Genomic DNA, 27,382 nt, shown 5'->3' with positions numbered 1-27,382 from the left:
CTCCAAAGAAATCTGAACTCCTTGGCCTTTAAAAGGAGGACATACATTACCTGTTCTATAAGGCATGTGTAAGGTGTGGGTATAGGTCCTAGCAAGAATAGAATCAGGAAAAGGAGCAAAAAAGTAGTTTTTCATGGGGTCCCTTTAGTTCCCCTGTCTCAATGTCGTTGCTTGTGGGCTCTCCTAACAGAGCTATGTATATATACTAACAAATAATATATGTATACACACACACACACACATATATATACACAGAGACATCTGTAATTATTTCTGCACGTATCCATCTGTATATATATTAAGCTAAATGTGATGAACACCCTTCATATTTACTTATAGTCTTTTTTAGCCCACAGGCCAGATACAATAACTTCTTTTCTTCTTTTTGTAGATTTCAGATCTTCCTCTATTTTATATGTGCCTTCCAGAACATCTCTTGTGGGATCCACTACTTGGCCTCTGTGTTTATGACAGTGTCCCCCTACCATACCTGCAGGCCTCCGGGCAACGTGAGTCGAGTTCTTTTCCACAATATCTCTAGCTGGAGGTTGGAGGACATCTGGATCCTGTTTTTCACAGGCCATGACGATCAGATTATAGTGCAGCTACAGAATGGTGAGGTCTGGGAGCTCACAAGTTGTCACCGATTCCGGAGGGATGACAAGTCTGGTTTGAACTCTGATTATAATGGCCGTAAGAGTAGCTTTCCTTGTGTGGATGGCTACATCTATGACAAGAGCAAGTGGGACAGCACCGTGGTGACTGAGTGGAATCTGGTCTGTAACCGAGAATGGTTCGCCAAGATGATCCAGCCCGCATTTATGTTGGGAGTCCTGCTGGGAGCGATGATTTTTGGCTACCTTTCTGACAGGTAAAAGGAAGTATTTAGGGTTGTTGCATCAGTGTAGGGTTCATGTTCTTATCTGGTTTTCTTAGAGGTCAGGAAATTATGTTCAAAACTGTAGTCGTTTCCATACCTCCTATCTAAATACCTACTTCTTTGCTGATCTGTTATTTAGGTAGACACAAAACACATAGTGATTGGAGCATGGGTTCTGAAGACAGCCAGCCTGGGTTCAGATCCTGGTTCTACCACTTACTAGCCATGAGCCCTGGGAAAATGGCATAACCTGTGTTTCAGAAACTGGTTTGTAAGCTGGCGATGAAAATAATAGCACTCACTTCAAAGGGTTATTGCAAAATTAATGCAGAAAAAGTACCTTGGACGTATAACCACTCAATAAATCCTGGTTATTATTTGAATATATATACAAATATATATTTAAATAGACTTGCTTTTTAATAGACGTAGCCTGGTTCTAAGCAGTAGTATCTATGAAACTGTGGATTTGATACACTAGCCATATTTTCTTAAAAAACATACGTTAAAATGGATATATAGCACTTAAATAGCCCAAAGTTCATCTCTGTGTGGACATGGACTGCATTTTAAGTACCTGTGCTAATGCACAGAGATGAATTTATTTGGTCCCCATAGTTGGGGATTTTACAGGCATGTGCTGGGCCCTGGGAACCTGAAGGCAACAGCTTAGGTCAAAATCCCTGCCCTTGGGGTGTGCTAGTCTAATGGGGCCAACAAATGTGTCCAAAATAAAAGTATAGAGCTTTGTTGTAGCGGGGGCCATACTAGAAGTGAAAGCAAACGGAGGCAAAGTCTATGGAAGCCTAAAGGGAGGAGTGCCCAGGTCTCCCCACCTCTAACTCACATCCCATGAGGTGCCGTTTGAATAATGAAATTAGAGAAGTGGAGTCTGGTTGTTGTTTGGTGGCTGAAGTTATGTTTCTATGATTCAGAATCTTCTGTTCCATAACTACCTTCCGGGTAATTGTGTGGAAAGTGTGGAAATTAGGTCAGTCAAAGCCAAAACACATGATTAAAACACACCATGAGTGAGAGTCAGCAGAAGCAGAAGGCAGCAAAAGCAGCCCTTGTGCACAAAGTGCCCATTGACATATGAACGGATAAAGAAGTTGTGACATATAAATAGTATATTAATATAATACATTTTATTTATCATCATTAATATATTACATATTAATATATTATTATATATCAATAACTTGCAATAAAATGTAATATGTTAATAATATATAACATAACAATAATAATTATATAATGACTATATAATATACATATATAGTATAAATAAAAACAAATTAAATAAATTAAATAAATATATAAATATACAATATTATATAATAACTAATACTTGATATAAAATAAAATAACTGATAAATATTAATACAATAATATTAATAAATTATAACAAAATGTAATAATATAATGTATAATATATAATATAGGTATAATACATACTATTATATGCTGAATAATATTCCAGTCGTGTAAAAGAACAAGAACTTGCTATTTGCAACATGGATGGACTTGGAGGGTATTGTGCTAAGTGAAATAAGTGACAGAAAGTCAAATATCATATGATTTCACTTATATGTAGAATCTAAAAAACAAAACAGATGAATTAACAAATAAACAAAAAGCAGAACCAGACCCATAAATACAGAAAACAAACTGATGGTTACCAAAGGGGAGATGGTGGGGGGCTGGGTGAAATGAATGAAGGGGAGTGGGAGATACAGGCCTCCAGTTACAGAATGAATAAGTCATGGGGATTAAAGGTACAGCACAGGGAATATAGTCAATGGTATTGTAATAGCATTGTGTGGGGACAGATGGTAGCTACACTTGTGGTGAGCACAGCATAAGGTATAGAGTTGCTGAATTACTATGTCGTACACTTGAAACTAATGTAACAGATGTCAACTATACTTCCCTTTAAAAAAAAGTTTAAAAAATGCCATTGCAAAAAACTAAAAATATAAAATATGTATGGATAAATCTGTCAAAAAGTGTATAAGCCCTTTATGGAGAAAATGACAAACTTCAAGAATCAAATAATTAAGGTAAGTAGATATATCATTAGACAAGCAGTCGATTGTTCCTTAGGGGACCCTGAAACAGTAGTGCAATTATAGATACAACTATGGAACAAATAAGGCATTGTACATCAGCAGGAAAAGGATTAATAAGTGGTGCTGGGACAACTGTATAGCCATATAGAAGAAAATACAACTGGTGTCCCTTCCTCACACCTTATAGTACAAACATCAGAAGGATTAAAGGTACATACGTGAAAGGAAAAACAATATAACTTTAGAAAGATAATAGGGGTGAATATTTTCAGAACCTAATCGAAGGAAGGGAAGATCTTTTTTTAAGACACAAAAAGCACTAACCATGAAGGAAAAAATGGATAAATTTGACTTCCCTAGAATTTATGTCCATGAAAAGACACCAGTAAGAGAAGAAAGACAAGCCAGAGAGAAAAAGAGAGAGAGAGAATATTTGTTTCACATATAACTAAAAGATTAGAATCCAGAATACTTAAAGGACTTTATTATCAATAGGAAAAAGATAGACAACCCAATAGAAAACTGGGAAAAAGATTTGAAGTCGCTTCATAAAAGAGAAAATCCAAATGGCTAATGGAAAGCTGAAAAAGATGTTAATGATCTATAATCATACCATTTATTTTTGACCAGTTGTCAAAAGTAGAAAGTCTTGTAATGCCAGGTGTTGGTGAGGATATGGGTTAATAGGATCTCTCACCCTGCTGGTGTGAATGCAAATTGAGAATGCAAATCAGGAAAACTTAGAGTGGTTTCTCATTATACAGAAAAGTTGGTGATGTGCACAGATCACACGTCCTAGGGCTTTGACCCTGGAGATGCCCTTGCACATGTCCACATGGGTAAGTGCTTCAAAAAGGCTCCTACAGCATTGTTGCCACCAGCCTGGCCATGCAAGGAAGTCAAACATACTTCAGCCATATTTTAGACACATGTATTGCAGTATTTCTGGCTGTGGGATGTGTGACCATGCAATGAATGAAACATAGCTACACAAACAACAGAGATGAATCTCCAAAAATAGTATTGAGTGAAAGAAGCAAGACATTAAATAATACATACAGTACTATTCAATGATAGAAAGTTCAAAACTAGCAAAAGTAACCTATCTTGTTTAGGGCTGCCTATAAACGTGGTAAAATGGAATGAAAAGCAAGGAATTGATAGTTGCCAAAATTAGGATAATGGTCCCTCCAAAAGGGGGCAAAGAGTTTGGGGTTTGGAATCAAAGGGAGGTGTGAGAAGCTATTGGGAAGGTGGCAATGATCTCTTTCTTACTTTGGGTTGTGATTTCCTAGATGTTTGAGTCTTTATTATTCTCCAAATTGTACATATGTATTTTTATGCATTCTTATGTATGTATGATATATTATAATAAAAAAGCAAAGAAATAAGATCTGATCCCATCTTTATGGAGCTAACAGTGTAGGAGAAAGACTTTTAAACAGATAATTTCAATGAAATGTGATCAATGCTTTTAAAATAATAACTCACATTTATGCACCATTTACTGTACACTAGGTACTATTTTAAAGGTCTTGTGTATTATCTCATTTAATTATTTAAAGAAGTCAGTAGGCACTATTGGCCCTATTTTAAGTACCGGTGTGGAAAAGGAGGCACAGAAAGTTTATTTGGAAAGTAAGCAGTGGAGCTGGGATTTGAACCCAGGCCTGAATGCCTCATTACTACATTGCGTTGTCTCTCCATTTCTGCCACAAGACCACAGAGGACGGACAGAAAAGGCTGCACATTTGCCCTGGGTTTTGAATGCTCACTAGGGAAGGCTTTCTAAGGGGGAGGGAACAATTTCGTGCTCCGAGAGAGCCTAGAGCGTTCAGGGAATTGTGGGGAGCTCCATTTGGCAGAAGCATAGGATGGATGAAGGAAGTGAAGCAAAATCACACCCAGAATTGTTTTTATTTCTGGGAAGTGTGGGAGGGGGGTGACCTGGTACGACATTAGGAGGGCCGGTTGGGGGGCCGCTGGGATGAGAGATGTAGGAAATGGTGAAGGCCCAAATGAAGGCAGGAGAAACAGGGAGGGAAAGATGGACACATATTTTAAAATATTTTATTTCCTTATTTGAAAGAGAGAGAGCAAGCAGGGGGAGCAGCAGGCAGAGGGAGAGGGAGAAGCAGGCTCCCTGCAGAGTGAGGAGCCCAATGTGGGACTCGATCCCAGGACCCTGGGATCACGACCTGAGCCGAAGGCAGACGCTTACCCGACTGAGCCACCCCTGTGCCCCAAGGAGGCATTTTTAAACTGACATAATTTTGTGACCACTATGCAGGAGGAAGAGGATTTGGGGGGAAGAATATCAACCAGCTCAGGAAACATGAGGGAAAGAGCCACCTTAGAAGAACAGGAAACATGTTTGAGTGTATTTTCCAATGAGTATGTCCTATCCCTGGATTAAGAAAAAAGGGGAAAATCAGAATACCACCACCAGCAATAACAAAAGAGGGCAGCGGTGCAGGACGTGCAAATGGAGAAGAACCACTAGGAGCCGAAGACCAGGGGGCCGTTAATAATGTGTATTTAGGAATCCGAGCCAGGAGAGCTGATGACATCACAAGGGCAGAGAGGGTACAGTAGAGGACTTTAGGAAATGCCAGCATTGAGGCAGGTGGGCCCTCAGGACGGTATGGGCCAAACCTGGAGAGGGGTGTTCTGCAAACCTATGGGGAGCGGGCCTTCAGGAGCAGGCATGGTCAGTGGCACTAGAGAAGACAGGCAGGTTGGGACTGAGAGAGGCAGCCTGGAGGTCCCTGGGGACTGGAGAGCCATCTCAGAAAAGTCAGTGGCAACCCGGCGGTCACTGGCTAAGGAACCGCAGGAGCTGAGGAAGTAGGGATTTCTTAAGGATAAGCCATCAGTGCAGGAAAGGCAGGATGTAATGTGGTTGAAGGAGTGATGGGGTCCAGAGAAGGTTCTTGTCCTTGGCTGGAAAAGACTTACACTGAAAGGAAGGAGTCAGAGGAGAGAGAGAAAGAGAGAGGCAAAGGAAGTAATTGTTAGAGTAAGTTCTCAGAGGAGGTGGAAAGAGGCATGATACAACACAAAGATTGCACACTGGTATTTGGAGAGAAAAGGGTGTGTGTCTCTAGAGAGGAGCAAGGAAGAGAGAGCTGAACGCAGATGCAGGTTGTGCTGGCAGGTGGGCAAAACAAGAAGTTGTGGGGCTTTCTCTTTGATGGGCTCTGTTCTCTCAGGAGATGGCTGGTAGAGACATTGTGGGTGGTCGAGGAGGTTGGTTGGAGATGGGTAGAAAGTATGAAATGGCATTCAGGGCTCAGATGAGTTTGGAGAACATGTGTGTATAGGGCCAACCATCCCTACTAGTATGTGTGGGAGCATAGAAGGCTGAGGGTGTGCAAAGGATTTTTTTTTTTTTGCTTGCATATCATCTGCTTTACCAGGCATATGTGTCAGTTGGAATCTCAAGGCTGTATTTTTTTGCCTTAAAATTATCTGTCAGGGACAACTCACAGGGAGAAAATATTTGTGAACCACATATCTAATAAGAGTCCAGTATCCTGAATATATAAAAAATTCCTATAATTCAACAATAAAAAGACAAATAACCCGATTTAAAAATGGGGAAAGGATTTGGATAGATATTTCTTGGAATATATACAAATGACCAATAAGTGCATATGAAAATGCTCACCGTCATTAATCATTAAGGAAATGTAAATCTAAACCGCAATGAGATACCCCTGCACACTCACTAGGTTGGCGATCATCAAAAAGATAGACAGTAACAGACAAGTGTTGCCAAGGATGTGGAGAAATTGGTCCCCTCATACGTTGTGGGTGACATTGTAAAAATGGGGCAGCCACTTTGGGAAACAGTTTGGCAGTTCCTCCAAATGTTAAGCACGGAGTTATCGTTATGACCCAGCAATTCCACTCCTAGGTATATACCCAAGAGAACTGAAAACATAAGTTCACACAAAATTTCGCTCACAAAAAGTTAATGGCAGCATTATTCCCAATAACTCAAAAGCGGAAACAATCCAAATGTCCATCAGCTGATGAATAGGTAAACAAATGTGGCATAGCCACACAATGGCATGTTATTTAGGTCCAAAAAGGAGTGAAGTACGGATATACGCTATGTCACAGATGAGACTTGAAGGGACAATGCTAAGTAAAAGAAGCCAGACACAGGAGGTCCTATGTTGTGTGACTGTTAATATAAAATGTCCAAAATAGGCAACTCCCTATAGAGACAGAAAGTAGGTTAGTGGTTGTCAGGTGCTGGAGGGAGTAGGAAAGGCGGAATGATGGCTCTTGGGTTCCGAGTTTCTTTTTGGAGTGATGAAAATGTCCTGGAATTAGTCATGAGCGTGGCACAACTTTGTAAATATACTACAAGCCACTGAAATGTATCCTTTAAAAAAGGTTGAATTATGTGTTATGTGAATTATATCTCAATTTAAAAAAATCCATCAGGAATATAATTTGTTTGCTTTTTAGACAAAGAAATGCTCCTCCCCATTATGAAAATCTGGGGCAAGTAAGCAGCTTATTCTAGGAGCAGAATGTAGCAAGACCTCTGTTTTTAAGGAGGCTCACCACGAGCTGCTTTACCCTTGTGGGCAGACCCAGCCTCACAGGGAAGATGCTTTAATGTGTCAGAGAGCAGAAGGCCTGGGAGCAGAAGGACAAATCCCCCCTCCTCTCCCTCACCAGTCCTACGTTGGCAAGTCCTCTGGGGATCTCCACTGAAAGACGGGCCTCTTGCCTGTGTTAAACTCATAACTTCCCCAGATACATGAATGAATAGCAGCAATCAATACGTAAGCTATTAAATACATAGGTGATACTCCTCTTCTGTGAGCTGGAGTGAATGCTTGAACTGTTATAACTACACCTTGCTTGTCCCGCTGTGTGATTCTTATTTTTCAGGATAGGAAGACGGCTTGTCTTGTGGTTCACAAGCACTGGCATATTTTTCTTTGGCATAGCAGCGGCGTTCTCGTCTGATTATTACAGCTTCATGATCGCACGCTTTCTTCTCGCTATGGTGAGTTGTGTGTGTGGTTTTAAAAAAAAACCCTCATTAATTCTCCTGCAGTATTTTCGTATGGAGACTAACTGTCTTCGTTTGGGTCATTTAGAATGTGGGGAAAGAGAGCAAGGACTCATCTTTGTTCTTCCACTGAGAGGTCTTTCTGTGGAATAGTAGTGCCCTGTGTTACAATGAAACTCATTAACATGAAAAATGGTTGCTTACTAGGCAGAGACTTTTTGTTTGACTCCACGCCTGGCCCACGATCCACATTCCACAATTACTAAGGCATGATTTCATTTCTGAGCAATTCTATTGGCCGAGTCAGGCCCTGGGTGCGTGAGCCAAACAGATGCTTAAGGTGCATTGTTAAGAAAGGCGTTCGTATAATGTGCGGTAGGAATGAAAACAAGAAGGCATTAGGCTTTTCTGTTAGGAGGAACAGGAAAATATAGGGAAAAGGGCATGAGCTTGAATACCAGCTTTGTCCTATTTTGGCTTTTCACTGTGTGGCCTTGGGCAAACATGGTATCCTCTTTGAGTCTTAGTTTCTAAGCTGTAAACTAGAAAATACTACCTGCTTCATTGGGTCGTTATCAGGAGTCAGTGAGATTAAAGTTAACATGCACAGTGGGCCGTCCTTCAGGTGGGGACTGGTACTGGAAGTGGAACAGCCAGTGATGAAGTGTCCCCACATTTGGTGAGGCTTCCAGACAGGGTCCAAACTGCCGGATGACAGCAGCAGTGAATCCTGTTGGAGGTCACCAGTCAAGGGTAGAGGAGTGAAGTTTCTATCTGTGGAAGGAGCTTGTGACCTTGCTAAACTCAGGGACGGGCAGGCATCCCCTCTCAACAGGACGTAGGAGCCAAGATTCCAGGGAGAGGCCAAGGACTGCGATCTCAGGAGAGGCCCCAGCCCTCACAGAGCTGACTGGTGTGTTCAGTTTTGGAGTCTTCACGGATGGCTGGACAGGGTTCCTAGGAAGCCATGCAGATGGCCAGGGATAGGGACAATGCATAAAAAGAAAAAAAATTAAGAGAATTGGAGGTGTAGCCCCTTTTTTAAAAAAAGTAATTATGTGTATTTAGGAATGTAAAGAATTTTTAATATAAAAGATAACAACCTGCAGTCTGTCTCCACTGAGGAAAGAATGAGAGGAAATGGCTCTGTGACTGCAGAGTGAGATTTATTGAGCCCTTTGGTGGGAATGACGGTTCAACGGAGGCACGGGTATGGAGAGAGTATGAAGGTCCCCTTTGGAAGGCTTAAGAGGATGAACTCTGAAAATATCTGTTTCAGTCTTGCAAATACTGAGAAAATGAGACAGCCACTCATTGAATACATTTGTAAATGTGGCCTTAATTTTCTGTCTTTGATTTTTATGGAAAATGTAGTTGGGGTTAAATTCTGAGTAGAGAACATGCAGGCAGACTCATTTACTCAACACATTTATTAGAATTTGTCCTCAGAGTGTAATGCTAAGTAAACCAGACCAGACTATTTCAATAACCCTACAGCGTAGTGGGAAGGCAAGACACTGATGGGCCATCTTGGAAAATACAATGTTGACAATGGAGGCGTGACAGTGCGGGGGCCTTAAGTTGGGAGGGTGGAGGGTGGAGAGTCAGGGGCTTTTTAGTTCTGAAGAATGGGTAAGAGAAGAACGTTTCAGACGGAGGCAGCAAGTGAGAAGGCCCTAAGGTGAGAAGGAATTGAAGGTCCGGATGTCTGGAGAATAGAGAGGAGATAAAATGCCTTGATGAGGCTGAAGGGGTAGAGGGTGATTAGCCAGGGGTTGGAGGATGATTAAGAGTTTGCTTGATTTCCTAGAGGCAGTGGGAATCTCCTGAAGGGGTTCAGTGGGGCGAAGTGGCTGTTCTGGCTGCTATGTGGGGGTGAGGTCAGGGGAGATGTGAGAACAGAGTGTTATCAGTGGAGGTGACAGGTGTGAATGGATCCAAGGAGTGTTTCAGAATTACATAATTGTGTACGGATTGTCTGAACCCAGTGATAGAAGTAACCAATAGGAAGTGGGAGTGGACTCAGAATTAATATGGGGAAAAAAAAAAAACTCTGCCAGGGACTGATGTTACTGCTTAACTTAATGCGGGAAATTTGTAGTATTTGATGGTTATCACCATCTTTGTTTGTGTACTGCAACAGCAGCAAACATTTACCAAACAACTAGATTCTTGGGTGTGGGAGTCCTCATTATCAGGGTTCGTTATCTGAGTCTTGCAATTACAAGATTGTATGGAGAAATGAAAGCTGTTGCCACAAAAATGTTAAACTGAACATTAATGCATAGGCCGCATCACACACATCCCTGCTTACTACTAGTGTCATCCTCTCTGTCACAGGAAATTGCTTGTAGGTTAGCCTCTTTCTGACTCTCTGATGCAAGGAGAAATTGCAGGTCTTACAAAAGGTGTTTGATTACAAAAAGTCTTTGAGAACAATGGGGAAAACGAAATCATCCTACCCAAATCCCTTGGCCAACTGGGATGTGGCAGAGCTAGAACAGTTAACGTTTGAAGAAATTAACATCCACAAGGATAATGACATGATGAGCCTTCAAAAGAGTATGATTTGAATATCAAAGGATTAAGAGAGGCCTTTGGCTCTCGAATAATTTTGCAAAAATTAACTTTATGATTTGTGTTATAAAAGTCAAGTGTGAAATACTCTTGTAGGAAAAATTCTAATCCTTTCATCATCCCCCCCACAAAAAAATCCATCATTTGATTCATTCTTTGTTTATTCCAAGAATGATCACATATTGCTATTATAGTCTAAATTTTGTTAAAAATAGGCTTATTTTCAAAATAAAGTTATTTTCCCCAATTTTTAAAAATGTGTAAAATACACATAACATAAAATTTACCATCTCAGCCATTTTTAAGTATACATTTCAGTGATACTAAGTATATTCATATTGTTGTGCAACCATGATCACGCTCTATCTCCGGAACTCTTTTCATTTTGCAAAACTGAAACTGTATGCCCATTAAACACTAACTCTCATTTCTTCCTCTCCCTAGCCCCTGGCAACCACATTCTATCTTCTATCTCTATGATTTCAGCTACATAATGTACCTCATATACGTGGAATCATACAATTATTTTATCTTTTTGTGATTGGCTTATTTCACTTAGTATAATGTCCTTAAAGTTCATGCATGTTGTAGCATGTGTCAGAATTTCCTTCCTTTTTAAGGCTGAATAATAGTTCATTATCTGGATAGACCACATTTGGCTAGTCTATCCATCTGTCCGTGGATGCTTGCGTTGCTCCCACATTTTAGCCATTGTGAATAATGCTGTTACAAACATGGGTGCACAAGGATTTCTTTGAGACCTTGCTTTCAGTTATTTTGGGTATATATCTAAAGTGGGACTGCTGGATCATAAGGTAATTCTATTTATAGTTTTTTTTGGGAATCCCTGTGCTGTTTCCCATAGCAGCTGTATCATTTTCTGTTTCCACCAATAGTGCACAAGAGTTCCAGTTTCTCAATATCCTTGTCAACACTTGTTATTGTCTGCCTTTTTTTTTTTTTTAATGTGGTGGTATTGCACTGTGGTTCTGGTCTGCATTTCCCTAGTGGTTAGTGATACTGAGCATCTTTACATGTGCTTGTTGGCCATTCGTTTATCTTTTTGGAAAAATCTAAATTCTTTGCTCATTCTGAATTAGATTGTTTGTTTTGTTGTTGAGTTTTAGGAGTCTTCTATATGTCCTCGATATTAATTTCTTATCAGATGTAGGATTGGTAAATATGTCATTCCGTAAGTTGCCTTTTCATTCTGTTGGTCATCTCCTTTGGTGCACCGAAGTTTCTAATTTTCGTGAAATTTTCTCTTTTGTTGCTCATTAAAATAAAGCTTCTGTCAAATCTTTTTCTTCACATTAGTTACCGTAAGTTTTTGTCCCCATTTAACCATTTAGGATTGAATACTAAGGACCTCTTGTATATAGAGAAATTGGTAAGCACGTTTACGGGTATATGAACTGAGAAATTAAGTGCATGCTACAGAGGAATCCTTACATGAGACCAAAGCAGTGCCTGGCATATATCATACATAGCCTCTCATTTATATCAGACATAACCTCTCGAGTTTGGCCATTGGGGGTGGCGAGGGTGGGGGAAGAATGAAAAGAACCGTTTAAAGAAGAAGGATGGATTGGATTGAACACCATTTGATAAATGTAGTAAGGGTGTCAGAAAACAATTTTTGTCATTTTCTTTCTTGCTTATGTGTGATATGCAGAGAGATCAGACCCCTCAGCAGTTATAAATGTGACCTTAAATCTGGACCACCCTCCCTGCTTTGTTTTTCAGTCTGGAAGTGGCTATCTCGTGGTGGTGTTTGTCTATGTGACGGAGTTTATTGGCGTGAAGTCTCGGACGTGGGCATGCATCCACATGCATTCCTTTTTTTCCATTGGAACAATGGTGGTGGCTTTGACAGGCTACTTTGTCAGGACCTGGTGGATCTATCAGATAGTCCTCTCCACAGTGACTGCCCCCTTTTTCCTGTGCTGTTGGATCCTCCCAGAGACACCATTTTGGCTTCTCTCAGAGGGAAGATATGAAGAAGCACAAAGAGTGGTTGATACCATGGCCAAGTGGAATAGGGCAAGCTCCTGTAAACTGTCAGAACTTTTGTCACTGGACCTAAATGGTCCTGTTGGTAATGAACCCCTTGAAGTTAAGAAGCACAACCTGTTAGATCTATTTTATGACTGGAATGTTGGAACAAGGACACTTACTGTTTGGCTGATTTGGTTCACTGGGTGTTTGGGATTCTACTTCTTCTCCTTGAATTCTGTTCATTTAGGAGGCAGTGAATATTTAAACCTCTTCCTCATGGGTAAGTAGTTAAATTACATTTAAGTGTAGCAATGAAGTGATGTTTCCACCATGTTTTTAGTGTGTTTTTATTGTCTCTTCTCTACCAGGAACAATACCGCCATCTACATTATTATGGTCTCTTTTAGTGTCATTATGCTGGAACACAGGTATATATTTTCTTTTAAAACAGTGCCAACAGAAGAATTTAGTCCCTCCTTCCTTTTCTGCCTCTGCTTCTTGCTTGCTTCCTTCCTGTAAGCCCAACCCCATCTCAGAACTCTCTTTGAGAAGTGATGTCTATAATATCTGGCTTGTACCCTTTTAGATCTCTTTCTGTGCATTTTCATACATTTGTCCAGATAAAGAGATCATTCACTACCTATTGTTCTTTGTATGTGGCTTTCCTTTTAAAATTTAATATGTCTTGGAGATCTTCTGGTATCTTTCTACCTTCAAAAGTCCTTCATGTAGAAATTGCAGTCAGTAAGATCACTTAAATACATGCAATTATAATTTCGTTGTCATGCTTCCTTCATTTTAGTAGCAGGTTAAAATGGCTCCAGATATTGGTGTGACGTCTTGAGGTGTGACTCCGAGGGTCAACCAAATTCACACCAAACATGAGAGAAGTATTAGAAATCAGTATTTGTCCATCTAGTCTTAACTTCTGGTCATTTTCACAAAGGCTGCCTGCATTTCCTATTATCCTCAGAAAAATCTTGCTTTTACATTTTTACATATAGATAGCGTCCCTTCTCATTAAAGTGCTCTGATGACACGTGTTTTTGTTTATTATAGCTCAGCAGGAATTACCAGAGAAGTCATTTTAAGCAGACCCCCCCCCCCCACAAAACCTGCTATTTTCTTTTTGGGCAAACCAACAAGTTTGCAGAGTCCATCTTGGCTTCAAACACATTCTATAAGTCAGTTTGAGAGATGACGCAGTATTCCTAGAACAGAGCAGCAAGTGGCAGGAGGACCAAGTGGGGTGGGGTGTGACGTGGGGAAGCTTAGGGAAGCTAGAATTCTTAGATCGTTATGATACAGTTGCTTTGTTTTAATGGAGATATAAATTCTCAAGGAACTGGGACATCTCATAAATGTAAAAATATATCTAAGATAAATATACTTGCTTTTCTCTTCTCTACTGTCTTGGAGATTTCATGTTATTACCCTTCCCAGAAGTCCTCTTGCTGGCAGGCACTTCCAGTCAATGTTTCTAGGCTGTGACATTTTGGAACGAATTTTTATCTCCCGAGATGGGTTGGGGCTGGTGGGGATTTCAGCCCAGGTTTTGTGCCACTTGCAGGTGATAAATACTTCAGCGGCTTCAAGACATACCCTTTGGGGTTATGTGGGAATAGGAGCGGAACTGGGTCTGTATTAAAGAGTGAAGAAAGTAATGGCAGATTGTCCAAATCCCAGGAGGCTTGGACCTCGTTGCTTGCACCATTTGTATCCCAGACACAGTCACACCAAAAATCAGACGTGGTATCAATACCCTGAAGCAACAACTCAAGAAAAACCAGTGGAGGGTACTTTCAGTGTCTCTTCAGCCATTTCACAGCTGATGCCCTGCTTTGGTAGACCCCAGGAAGTTGGTTGGTGGCCCAACACCCAGTCCTGAGGCACAGAGGGAGGCTGGGGGAGGGAGGCTGCAGGAAAGGAGTCTCGGCTCCCAAAGATCTTGCTTCTGGTCCCTGAGCTGTCCCTTACTCATTTGGCTCAAAGTATTTACTCTCCATTTTAAAGTGGGGACACTAAGGCAGGCTTACTTCCATGCAGCTCTTTTGAGGGTCATTATCTTATTTGACCTTGAAAAGTGCTTGATAAACTCTTAAAAATAAAAAAAAGGTAGAGTAAGAGACGTACACCCTGATCTGGCTTGAAAGCATGGACCTTACCTCTGCAGGGTCCATGGAAGGGAGCATTTTCTTCAGAGCTATTTTCCATGTCGATGTAAGGGAGCGAGACCAGCTCTCAAAGGCGGCTCGGAATGTTATTTTTTGCCATTGCCTGGCCAGTGTTGTTTTGAGCAGCACAGCTGTGTACATTTCTGATGTATTACTGAGAAAGTTCGCCCGGAGTATACGTATCTACCCCTATGATGTGTTCAGAAGCTGTGGGAGACAGCGGGGCGGACCTGCCTCTCCAGGTGCTTGCAACGTTCTGCAGTTGCGCAGACAAGGGCAGGTCACTCCTGATCGGCAGGGCAGGCGCATCCTGAGATTAGGCAAGCTGCAGAGGGAGGGGAGAACTCAACCCTGAATTACATGGAAGATCTGGGCCGGTAAACAATGGCAGTTTCCTAGAGGAGATCGTTGGGTTTGCTCAGTTTGGCCAAAAGATCTTGCTTGCTTCCTGTTTTGTTCTGGCTGGTAGACATAATGCTTTTTGGCCCTGGATCTCATTCAAAGAGAAGAGCTTTTAAATCAGTTATGGACTTAGAGATCCAGCTCTTTACTTTGGTGGTGGGGCAGTAAAAAGAGGCCCAAGGCCGTTTTTGTTTTATAGGGGATTCATGTTAGATTTTTAGATGTTTATTGTTAGATTTAAAAATCCATCACGCATTATTAGTTTGTGTACCTAGTTGACACCGAATTTTCTACTTCAGTTTCTAACTTTGAAGTTACTTATCTAGAATTTTCCTTCATTCTGCCAAGCATGAGAAACCAAAGATCAGAAATTATCAGTGTCATCTATGAATTTACTTACGTATTCATCCAACAGGCCTGTCCTCTGGGCCCCATGCTGTGTACTGGGGAGCTTCCAGCCTGTTAGGGGCAAGATCCCCAGGACAGGTGATAAGTGCCAGGTGGATTGTGGGAGCATTAGTGCACTTCACAGGACACATCCTCTTCACTCCAGGGAACTTAAAAGGTGTAGGGCTTGCAGGGCAGGCGTTGGGTGGTTCTTAGGGGCCTCTGGAAGCGGGAAGAGGGCTGATCACTCCTTTTGGGTGGTGGGTTAGAAGGTGCGGTCCCCTTGTGTGGTTGGTTGTCATGGCCTATAGAGAGCCCTTTCACTCAATGACAGGTGCAGTGGAAATTCCTGCCTACATCTTCATATGCTGGGGGATGGACCGTATAGGGAGAAGAAACATTCTGGCCTTCTCCCTTATCTCAGGAGCACTGCTCTGTGGTGTGGTTATGGTGATCCCCAAGGTGAGTTATTTTTATGTGTTACTGAAAGCATGGTTAGTTATACTATGACAGTAAGTATGAAGATGAATTCAGACATATGGACCGAGTATATACATAAANCTGAAAGCATGGTTAGTTATACTATGACAGTAAGTATGAAGATGAATTCAGACATATGGACGGAGTATATACATAATATTTTAAAATTTAAAAAAAAACCGTTCTTTCTCTGTGATGTAAGTAATACATGTTCATTGTAAAAAAAAAATAAGGAAAAAATGTTAAAAATAAAAATAAAAAGCCCATAATCCCACTTCCCAGAGATGACCAGTGTGGTATTTTGTAAACACAACGGTCCTGAATGAGGAAGGTTGATCACATCTTCCAGTGATTATTATTATCTTAAACATTCATTCATTCAACAAATATGTATTCTGCATCTATTATGTGCCAGGTATTGTTCTAGGTGCTGAAGACACACGGTGAATCAAGTTTCTGTCAGTATGAAGAAAACCAAAACAGGATGACGGATGGGGGTAGAGAGAGAGAGAGAGAGAGAGAGAGAGTGTGTGTGTGTGTGTGTGTGTGTGACATGTTTATTTTATCCAGGGTGATCGAGGAGGGTGTGCCTCTCAGAGAAGGTGACAGTTGATTAGAAACCTGAAGGAGGGAGGAAGCCATAGAGACATCTGAAGGATGTAATGAGTTTTATATTCAGGACGGTTTCAATTTAAATAGTTGTTTTTCATTGCAGTAGATTAATAGTTTCCAATTTCGAGTACACCTAAATCCCTCAAGAAGCTTGTTCTTAAAAAAGCAGTTTCCTATTGAGAAACACTGCCATGAGCTACTGAAACCACTTTCCCATTTCTATATTTGGGCAAACACCATCCCCTAGAATAACTCTTGGTCCAGAAGCGCTCCTCGTCTTCCCTCCCGCAAATGTTATCAGAACCTGTGTTTTCATTCCTGATTTGGAAAATATGGTCACTCTAACAATACTTTAAAATACTTTCTATAATTTTCTTTAGGATTATATAATTATTCCGCAATAGTATCTCACCATTTAGAGCAAGGCATTTTAAGTTTTGCATATTGTTTGAAATTTACTTTAAGTTAACCGGTGACTTCTTTTTATTGTAATACTTCACTTAATTCTCAAGGTTGGCGAATCAAATGTTTTATGTAACTGAAATTTCCAGCTGATTGATACCCAACTCATGTGGAGGCAGTAAAACTACTGAGGACCAGGGGGTTGCTGCCAATTTGAGGGAACTTCATCCATACCTTTTTTTGTTCGTTTTTTTAAAGTGGTTTACAGGTATACTAGTTGAGTTGATGACAGCTGCCTTTGAGCTAGCTGGTGAAGGTTTAGGAGAACCCCAGACCCTTTGATTCTATGATGGTTAAGCCCCTGTGATAATGGGGAAAGCAGAGTAGCTGATGGGATTTCTAGAAACAGGGCACTAACACTTGACCACAAATTTCTTCCTTTTAATAAAGTTTCTCCCCAAATGGCAGTGTCAGCATACTTCAGTGTTTTTCAAGTCACATTAATTCATTCAACGAACACTGTCTACAACAGATACTGTCAACAGATTCATCCCACAAACACTCAGTAATCAGGATGACAGGGTGACATTAGTTGCTGTATTAGAGGCATTGTCAAATCCCAGTGACTTCACATAATAGACATTTATTTCTTGCTCATGGACAGCTTGATGTGGGCGTACCTGGTTGGTGGTGGTGGGAGTGGTGGGGGGGTGTTTGGCTCCACGGAGTCATTCAGAGATTCAGATCGACAGAGGCACTGCCACGCTCAACTCACGAACTCCAGGGTCCCCTGGGTCTCCACATGCAGCTGGCAGACAGGAGAGGAGAGAAAAGATGGAACGTGGGAGGTCTTTGTGAGCCACGGCTGGACGGGGAGCACAGCAGGGGCAGCAGAAACTGCGTTGGAGGCGCTGAGAGGTGTCACTGTTGAGAAACACATCGACCAAAAGAAAAAAAAAGAAACTGTTTCAATAGCTCAGTTATCACTTTCAAATTATTTTCTGAAGAGAATTTATAAGCTAGAGGATTACTGTCACAAAGGGCACATGGTGCTCTTAAGGTTCTTTGATTCATCCTGCTTGGATCAATTCCAGAAGGAGTGGGTCACTTACTGTTGGAACTGGTACCATCTGGGCGTGTCTCATTCCATAGCAGTCTTCGCAAATGGCTTTTCTAATTTGGTAATTTGACATCTCCAAGACTAGGGGGAGGCACAATTATACTTTTCTCTAAATTTCAGAAAGATGAAAAGCTTTTACAGACCATGAGTAGGATTACAAAATAAATTCAAACAAAGAAATGAAACTTTGTGTTGAAAAATACTGGATAACTAGAAAGTTTTAAATAATAATTTTCAAGATTTTCTATTTTTCTTCTAAGAATATTACTCATAATGGTCTATTTTACTAATACATGTTTTTTCAGGATCACTTTACTTGGACGGTGGTGGTGACCATGGCTGGAAAATTTGCTATAGGGGCATCGTTCGGCCTCATTTACCTTTATACGGCGGAGCTGTACCCGACCATGGTAAGGTAAGAGTTACTTCTTTCTCTTTTGTTTTTTTGGTATCTTTTGCTTACATGTCGTTTCATTATATTTGACCTTTGAGTAGAAATGCTTTCTTTCTGTCGCAGTCACTGGAGCTCTAAGACACGGGAAAGTCACATGATGATGCTGATTCTGAATCTGAGGCTTTGTCTACACCTCATTAGCAAAGATATTAAAGAAATTGTTGTGACATTACACTCTATTATTCTAAAATCATTTTAAATCTCAAATACAGTTGACTTACACGACTCTCCGTATGACTCAAGGCTAATTTTCTCAGGATGTGTCTCTTGATGTTCTGATGTCCATTGTCTTAATTTTTAGGGTTTCCATGACAAAACACCAGGGTTGGGTGGCTGCAACAGCAGGAATCTATTTTCTCACATGTCTGGAGGCTAGAGGTCCAAGATCGAGGTGTTTGGCAGATCTGGTTTCTCCAGTGTGGGGCCTCTCTCTCCTTGGCTTTACAAGAGATACTTATTCACGTTAAATCACATTCTTTCCTTCTTACTAGACATTCTATAAGGCTACCTTAAATAGCTTTTAAAGAAAAGCACATTAATATACTGCTTGACTTTAACAAATTGAAATAGAATGTTCCATAGATATATATCTTCCGTTCTCCCCCATGCCCGTCTGTTCCCTACCCCAAACAAGTTCCTGCTCTGGAAGACCAGTGTGACTCTCAGTGTTAGACTGAATGAATATACCGAAGGGCCTCATCTGCATAGCAAAGGAAGAATGGTTTATCTCTCTCTCTTTTTTTTTTTTGTGGTCTTCAAGTGTCTCGACATCTGTATGCTTGTATGTAGCACTGTTTCACAGAATGTGGATATAAATCACAAGGGATTCTTGAAACTTTAGTGTAAAATGATTTTCCAGTATATTAGGCCGAGCTTAAGTTCTGTTATATTTACTCTGCTGGGAGTGGGGACGGGGGCTGCAGGCGGTCCGTCCCTCTGGGCGCCTGTGCTCTCTGCTCATCCCAGTTCTGGCTGCTGTCTTAATGCTCCTCGTGTTCGCAGGTCGGTGGCCGTGGGAAGCGGCAGCATGGTGAGCCGCGTGGGAAGCATCATGGCCCCGTTCTGGGTTTCTCTCTCCAGCGCTTGGACCTTCCTGCCACAGGTGGGAATCATTTCGAGAACCTCACTGGGGCAACAGGCAGAGCAGCTCACTGCCTTCTGTATTTTTATTTCTTGGAAGGCAGTTTATAATTCAATTACGGAAGTTTTTAGAAACCTTAATAAACAGCTAACCAGTCGGTAAGTAGAGCTGTGGTTGCTGTTTTGTGTTCGGTGATTGCCTTTCGCCTCCGGTGAGCCCTTAACTGCAGTCGTGCCTGCTATGAAAGGACCTCTCCCCACCCATCTCCTGAAGCTGCGCAGGGAGAGCTCTGGTCTCCATCGTCCTAGGGCCTCTGCCCCTGTCACCGGGCCCACGCCGCCCTCGCCTCTGGGTTCCCACCGCGTGCCTGCAGGTCAAGGTGAATTCTGGAGGCTGCCTGCTGTTTGGAGGGTTCTATGGTGCCTGATGGAGAGGTTTAGGGGTTTGGGTTTCAACTTACCTGAAACTTGATGGGTTTTTCATGGGGGAGGCTTCTGGTCAGGAGTAAGATGGGGGAGGGTTGGGGGTGGGGGGTTGGGGGTGGCCTGCGGCACTGTGAGACTTAGGGGAGAGCCCTGGGTCTCTGGCCCTCTCCCCCTTCCTCCAGGTGCCCTCTCCTGAACTTCTTTGCCACAGTTCTCTCTAGGCTGTCCCTCGTCTTCAGTGCTCCTCATTCTTTTTCTGGTTTCCCCTTAAATAGATTCATTCTCCAAGAGCCCATTCCAGGTATCCTTCCCAGTCCCTGCATGGATAACCTCTTCTCCGTTCTGACTTCCCTACCATGCTGCAAACCCATGCTTCCCCTAGTCTCATGGATATTCTCCCGGGGTGTCTCACAACAGAGTCAGCTGTTGCCAGACAGGACTGGTCTGTGCCTTAACGCCTTTCTCCTCTGCCCGCCCCCCACTTTAGGGTAGAGGTCAGCGGCCTCCAGCATGACATCCGTGTTTTATTTGCCCTGTTCTTCTGTCCCCTTCTCCTCCCCATCCATGACATCAAACCTTCACCTTCCTTCTCAAAACCGCCTCAGCTTACCTTTCATCCGTTCAATGGCCCCCACCTTCTGCCTCCCAGATCCTCTCCCTGTGCTTCCACCCACCCCATCAGAAGAGTTTGCCACATCACAGCTCCGGCCTGACTACCACGTCACCTTCAGGATAGAAGAAAATCCGAGCTCTGCTGGTTATTGAAGTCCTTTCCAGACAGACCCCCTGCAGATCGCCCCTGTTTTATTTCATTTCCTCACGCATTTCCTTCTCCACTGCATGCCCCCCTCCTCCTGTGTCTCAGCCCTTCGGCAGAGAAGCCTTCTCCCATCTCTCCTTGCTAAACTTGCACGTGTATCCTTGAAGACGCAGAGCAAACCCCACTTCTCGGAGAAAGACACCGGATCCCACCATCCCACATCTCCCTTCACCCCAGTCTGTGTAGCATTTCACCTGTGCTGCTTTCCCAGCCCACGTGGAGCCACAGTCTGGCTTTATGGTCTGCACATGTGTCTTTGCCCCCCTGGTTAAACTGTTGGACTCTAGCAGGACAGGAAACTTTGGATCCCTATGACTGTATCCAGCAAAGCATTTCCCTCTCTCTATGTGCCACTCATGTTATCACTTAATTGGTATTTTAAATCGGATAGACTGGCTTTTTAAAATTAGCTTCGTCTTCAGCAGTATCATCAGCGAAATCGTGGGTGTTATGTTAGTTGTATGTTTTTCTAAAATAAAGCAATGAGATCTCACCATAGAACAGAGCATGTGGTGCTCCCTAAAATCACCTTGCACACACGGGTGGTGTGCTGTGTGCCTGCTCTTTGGGAATCATTGGCCTAGCCTGCATCTCTCTCATGTCCCAGTAACAGGCACTTGGTCAGGTTTGCTTAACTGCAGTGTTGGGAGGCAAGCATCTTTCCTGAGCTGACTCTGAAGTTGAGAAATGATACGTGCCGTCTGGCCTGCACGGAGAAGTATTTTTGGAGAGTCCACCATCCTATTTAGGGCATAGACTTTTCTAAAAGCATCTCCTTGTGCTAGCACTTTGTGCTCCTCATTATATAGATAGGAGATAGAAGTGGAGAAGGCATTTTTGAAACCAATAAGCTGAAACACACAGAAGATAGATAAATCTATAAAAGCAAACTGCTATAAGAATACTAAAACCAAATAAGGATAAAAAAAAAAAAGACATCCATAATAGTCAGTTAGGGGCTATGGAGTCAAAAGGGAATTTAAATTTTATTTGACAGATACTTAAATAGCACTTGTTATGCTAAACTACAAAAACTGGTCTTCATAGAATGCAGATACTATTTGTTTTACAGACCAGGAGATTGATGTGCAGAAAGTAATTGGTAATCCAAGGTCACAGAGGTGACAGAGCTTGGATTCCAACCCAAAAACCATGCCTTTCACACAGGTTAAAGAAACAGTAGAAAAAGGAATGCAGAGAAACAAGTCCTCCGCCCTGACCCTGAGTGCCCCTGTCCCCGTCCCCAAGACCACCTCTGTCAGCAGGGTCTTGTGTATGTTTGCAGAGAGATTCTGGGAAACGCTTCCTTGGGATGCAACAGATGATGCTTGTTGTTTTTAATGAGTAAAAATATAAATTACAGAATTTCTCGTTAAGTTTATTTGTGGGTGCCAAACTGCCTAGGGAGCCAGTATTTCACTTGGAGGACTGGAAATGTGGATCTAGAAGATAAGTTCGTATTTTTTCTTTTAAAAAGGTGCACGTGAAAATCACTCATTCTGATGCTTTTATTATCAACCATGTTTTCTAGTAATCTAAAAAACAAGTGGACACTAATTCATATCAGTTTTATATTCTTCAATTAGTCTGGCAAAGATTTATTGAGTGTTGTTCTTGAACTAACCTCCTCGTTAGAGGCTGTGGAGCAGGGATGAAACAAGTGTCCTGAGAAGCGTCCGTCCAGTGTGGTGGAGAAGGCAGGAGAGCAAGCCAGCCCGAGCCCCAGAGATGAGGGCTGTAGATGGGGAATGCCAGGGTTATGGGTTATAGGAGAAGTCTAGTAACCCAGGCTAGGGCCAGAGGGGAGGCTTCCTGGAGGAGGGGGCCTTCAATCTATGGCTAGAAGGGCCAGTAAGAGTTAGCCAGAGGAGAAAGAGAGAAGGGAATTCTAGGCAGGGGGCACAGGAAGGCAGAGGCTTACAGGGAAAAAGGAACATGGCCAGTTTGGGTTTGGGGTCAAGCTTATTGCTAACACCAGGGTGGGTTATAGAAGTCAGGAGATAATCTAGAAAAACAGGCAGGGATGTCAAAGGAGGTCAGAAGGGACGTGCATTCGTGCTAAGGGTGACTGAGAGACAACCGGATAGAAAAGTCACATCCACGGGACCTGGTGACCAGTTGGGTGTGCTGGAGGTCGGGATGGGAGGAATGCCAGAGCCATTCTTTGCAGCTGGAGGGAACCCAGGAGGAGGGACAGGTTGAAACAGGGAAGGACAGTGCACTGGAATTGTGTGTGATGCGTGGGAGGCACCTGCAGGTCGGCCAGCAGAGGCGTCTGGGAGGCAGTTGGCTTTCCAGGTCTAGAGCTCAGAGCACAGGAGGAATGGGTGTGGGAGCCAGTTTATGAAGAGGTGAGGGAGGAGAGCAGATGGAAGGGCAGAGGCACAGTGGCATTTAAGGTGTGATGGAAGGAGCACTAGGTGCAGCAGCCAAGGACGTGGGGAGGGGGCCAGGACCCCAAAGGATGAGAGGAGGCGAGGAAGGCAGGAGAGGACAGCAGCTAAGAAGGAGCAGGACAGGAAAGGTCTGTTGAGTTTGGCAGCTAGGAGTCTGTGGCCTGGGAGGAGCAGCTTCTGTGGATGGTGGGAGAGGGCCTGCGGACGGGCTAGCAGCTCGGGGGGCGTGGGCCGAGGCTGGGGGCCTCTTTGGTTTCTTTGAATGATGTGATCGCATTTATTGACTGCTTACCGTGGACAGGGGCTGTTTTAAGTACCTTAGATGGGTCATTTAATTTAATGCGTTCAACCATCCCTTGAAGCAAGTACTACTCTTATTTCTGTTTGACAGATGAGGAAACGGAGGAGCAGGAAGTTTAAGTAACCAAGTTCACACGGATAGGAGGAACAAGTTCCCAGGCGGAGTGGACACAGAGATTCTAGGAGGCTTGAGAACTGATATTTTTACTGAAGGAAAATAACTGGTAGAAAGGAAAAGGTCAAAAACATGTCAGGAGGGAAGTCTGTTGATAGAGGAAACCCCCCAGTCCCCCCAGGGTCCCCCTCACCCCACTCTTGGAGGCGAGAAGCAGTGGGGTCTGGAGAGGGTGGAGGGGGAGAGTGAGAGGTGGGGAACAGTGGCGGGGGGGTAGGGGCTTGTGAGGATGCTCAAGGGGGTAGAGGGAGCTGGCGGGGTGGCAGGAGACCAGGTCTTATGCTGAGAGAGAGGAGGGAGATGGAGGGTGATGGGTTTATGTCCTGACTATCCTTCTCACAGCCAAGGCAAAGAGAAAAATCCAGACCTCGTTTGGGTCTTCCAGTGATTCTAGCCCTTGTTTAGACTTACTCAGTGGGTACACCTGCTGTGTCTGCAGGCACTGGAAGTCTCCTTTAAACGTCCTTTGGAATGTCACTTTAAATTCTGTGACTGCTTCCAGGCTTGCTCAAGTATTTCTAAGAATTAGGTTATCAGCGTTCAGGAAAACAAACTAATAACCCGTCGTCCCGGGTCTGCGTGTTATTGATGGGGCTTTGCACCACGCCACGGAGGCACTGTGTGCGCTCCAAGTGTGTAGATCTGTCAGAAAAACCAGGCCTTATTTTATTTTTATGGACTCTTCCCAGGCAGTAATTTTGGCTGTGGGCGTTTAAATTATGTAAGGATGGAACCATTTTTACAGACTGTGTAGAGATTTAGTTCTAGAATCCACCCAGGATCTTCATAGGGATCCACTGAGGATAGATATGCAGACTTGGATTCTTAATGCGACTTGCTGTTTTTTGAATTGGGGTAAAGTTGGTATAATGTGATTTGCATTTTTAAAGGCAAACACCTTGGTGCTAATCTAAAACGTTGCCTTTTTTGTGTGAAAATTTGACAAGTAAAGAAATACTAAATTATTTAGGAAATCACATGGACCCTTACCCCCCAAAGTAACAGTTTCCATTGGCCTTTATTTGGTTCCCCCTAAATTCTGTAGGTTTTGGTTCATTGAAACATTCATTCATTCATTCATTCATTCATTCATTCATTCTGTGTCATCTATTGAATATTGATCATGTGCCGATTTGGGGGGCAGGGACAGGTTTGACTAAGACAGTCTCTGACCGTCAAGTTCCAACCCAAGGTTCAATTGCTGGGTTTCTCTGGGGTCTGGGAAGATTGGACATCTCCATGCAGCTCCTAGGACAGTGCCTGCAAGAGTACTAATCAGGCACTAACTGGGATTTACTGAGTAGGTCTCCATGGTGGTCAGTGAATGAATTAATGAGTGACAATTCTGCTGGACCACATAAGTAACCAAAGTTTCCCGGGGGAGTAAAAATTACAAGTGTTGCATCCAATTTAATGCTACTGTCCTCTGAAAAAGTTTCAGAAATTATTCTCTGAAGGATACATTTCTTTCTTGATATGTCACTCACTGTTGTTCTTTTAATTCCTTCTAGCTGCTTGTTGGGATTTTGGCCTTCATAAGTGGACTGCTAACCCTAATGCTTCCGGAAACCATGGGGAGGCCTCTGGCGACGACTTGGGAGGAGGCCACCAAACAGGATACAGAAAAAGAGAGTTCAGGCAAATTATTTCCCACAACCAATAATACTGCGTTGGAAAAAGTAGAAGTCATTGACTCGGGGGTTTCTGGTTTTGGTGAATAAATGTGCCGCGTGTGCCGTCTAGCGCCTGAACTATTGTTTATTTTCATGACTTTGTATTAGAGGAATATTATTCTCATCTCCTGAATGTCATTTGTATGTCTTTCAAAATTTTTTTGTAAGAAAATCCTAAAACAATTGTTTTGTAAAAGTAAAAGAAATAAAACCAAGATGAGAATTCTCATTTTTTTTACACTGCTTTATTACCGTCATAAAATATTTCCCCCTATTTGTTCTTACATATTATTGATTCTCAAATGTCCCCCTGACTCCAGCCATGCAGGCCTGAGGGAATATCACATCCTCCCATCAGGACCAGGGATCCCCTGCCCCCTGGGGACTGGAACAAAAGGGCATGGGAACCTTTGACCAAGCCCCTTGAAGATTCTGTTTCTGATATTCCTTCTCCTCTTTGAGAATCACAGCTCTAAATTCAAATTTTATTCAAAAATGCCCTGTTGGGCACCAGGGAGGTGCAGTCGGTGAAGCGTGGACTCTTGGCTTCAGCTCAGGTCATGATCTCAGGGCCGTGTGTTCAAGCCACACATCAGGCTCCGTGCTCAGCAGGGAGTCTGCTTGAGATTCATTCTCTCTCAAATAAGTAAATTTTTTTTTAAGATTTTATTTATTTATTCGACAGAGATAGAGACAANACAGAGATAGAGACAGCCAGCGAGAGAGGGAACACAAGCAGGGGGAGTGGGAGAGGAAGAAGCAGGCTCATAGCGGAGGAGCCTGATGTGGGGCTCGATCCCATAACGCCGGGATCACGCCCTGAGGCGAAGGCAGACGCTTAACCACTGTGCCACCCAGGCGCCCCTCAAATAAGTAAATCTTAAAAAAAGAAAAGAAATGCCCTGTCAAAAAATGTTTGTCTTCCTAATTTAACCGTAAAAACAATAGCTACAGAAAAAGATATCTTGCTTTCCAGCACCCTGAGGCAAGAGCGCTTGAATGAGCAGACAAGTGTGCTTTGTGTCAGGTCTAGTTAAAGGGCACCTGCCTGCTCAGGGCCAGGCATGAGTTTTCTAGTCTGATATTCTTATCTTTCCTGAATTTGCCATATTCTCTCCCTAAGTCCCCTTCACAGTACAGAGAAGCTATGGCATTTTCGTGCATTGCAGAATTTTTGTTTGCAGATCATCCAAGAAATTGACTTTAAGTACCATTTGGATCTGTTACCAATGTAAAAAAAAAAAGTATTTTTGCCTTGAAAAATCTTTTTTACAGGAAGATTTCACCCTTTTTTTTTAACTACTAAATTTTGTTTCCCCAACTTCACCTAAAACCGTATTTTGCACATACATTCAGTTTAATATCCTGAATATTTATTTCAACAGCAAAATTACGGCATAATCTTACCTGTTAGAGGAACACATTTCAGACAAGTCTGCCATAGGTTTGGGATTTTTCTTTCCTATGGTTTCATTATTTTTTTCTTTGCTCTTGCAATTTAGCTGTTGGATATGCCTATGTCTCATGTATTAGAATTGGTGAAGTATTAGTGTCAGCAGCAGAGGCAAGGAAAAGGAGGATTAAGGCAACTATATAGATGCTATTGTTTAAAGAGCATTCCTGCGCACCTGGGTGGCTCAGTCAGTGAAGCTTCTGCCTTCAGCTCAGGTCATGATCTCAAGGTCCTGGCATTGAACCCTGATTAGGGCTCCCTGCTCAGTGGGGAGTCTGCTTCTCCCACTCCCTCTGCCCCTCCCCATCATTTGTACTCTCTCTCTGCTCTGCCTCACTCTCTCAAATAAATAAATAAAATCCTTAAAAAAATAAAACAAAAAATAAAAAGAATTACTAAGAGGGAAAAAGGGATTTGACCTGAATTATTTAGGCTTTATTTTATATTAATTCAGTTGCCTGGA

General features: G+C 42.5%; 1 protein-coding gene across 2 annotated transcripts in view; it reads left to right on the top strand.

The window, feature by feature from the left end:
- SLC22A16 (solute carrier family 22 member 16) overlaps nucleotides 1–25,681 on the top strand; it is a 41,917-nt gene extending 16,236 nt beyond the window's left edge. The window contains exons 2-9 of one of the 2 annotated variants that reach the window (XM_034668986.1): nucleotides 392–871; nucleotides 7,867–7,984; nucleotides 12,314–12,845; nucleotides 12,934–12,993; nucleotides 15,863–15,990; nucleotides 18,448–18,557; nucleotides 19,599–19,698; nucleotides 25,305–25,681. In XM_034668986.1, the coding sequence (XP_034524877.1) occupies nucleotides 468–871; nucleotides 7,867–7,984; nucleotides 12,314–12,845; nucleotides 12,934–12,993; nucleotides 15,863–15,990; nucleotides 18,448–18,557; nucleotides 19,599–19,698; nucleotides 25,305–25,514 (1,662 nt within the window). In that variant the 5' untranslated portion in view covers nucleotides 392–467 and the 3' untranslated portion in view covers nucleotides 25,515–25,681. The remainder of the gene's footprint in view (nucleotides 1–391; nucleotides 872–7,866; nucleotides 7,985–12,313; nucleotides 12,846–12,933; nucleotides 12,994–15,862; nucleotides 15,991–18,447; nucleotides 18,558–19,598; nucleotides 19,699–25,304) is intronic. The other variant, XM_034668985.1, reaches the window with a different exon arrangement.
- The last annotated feature ends 1,701 nt before the right edge of the window (nucleotides 25,682–27,382 follow it).

This window comes from Ailuropoda melanoleuca, chromosome 10, assembly GCF_002007445.2.
Source record: "Ailuropoda melanoleuca isolate Jingjing chromosome 10, ASM200744v2, whole genome shotgun sequence".
Taxonomy (NCBI): domain Eukaryota; kingdom Metazoa; phylum Chordata; class Mammalia; order Carnivora; family Ursidae; genus Ailuropoda; species Ailuropoda melanoleuca.
The sequence above is the reverse complement of the archived record's forward strand: the minus strand, read 5'-3'. Positions and strand labels throughout refer to the sequence as shown.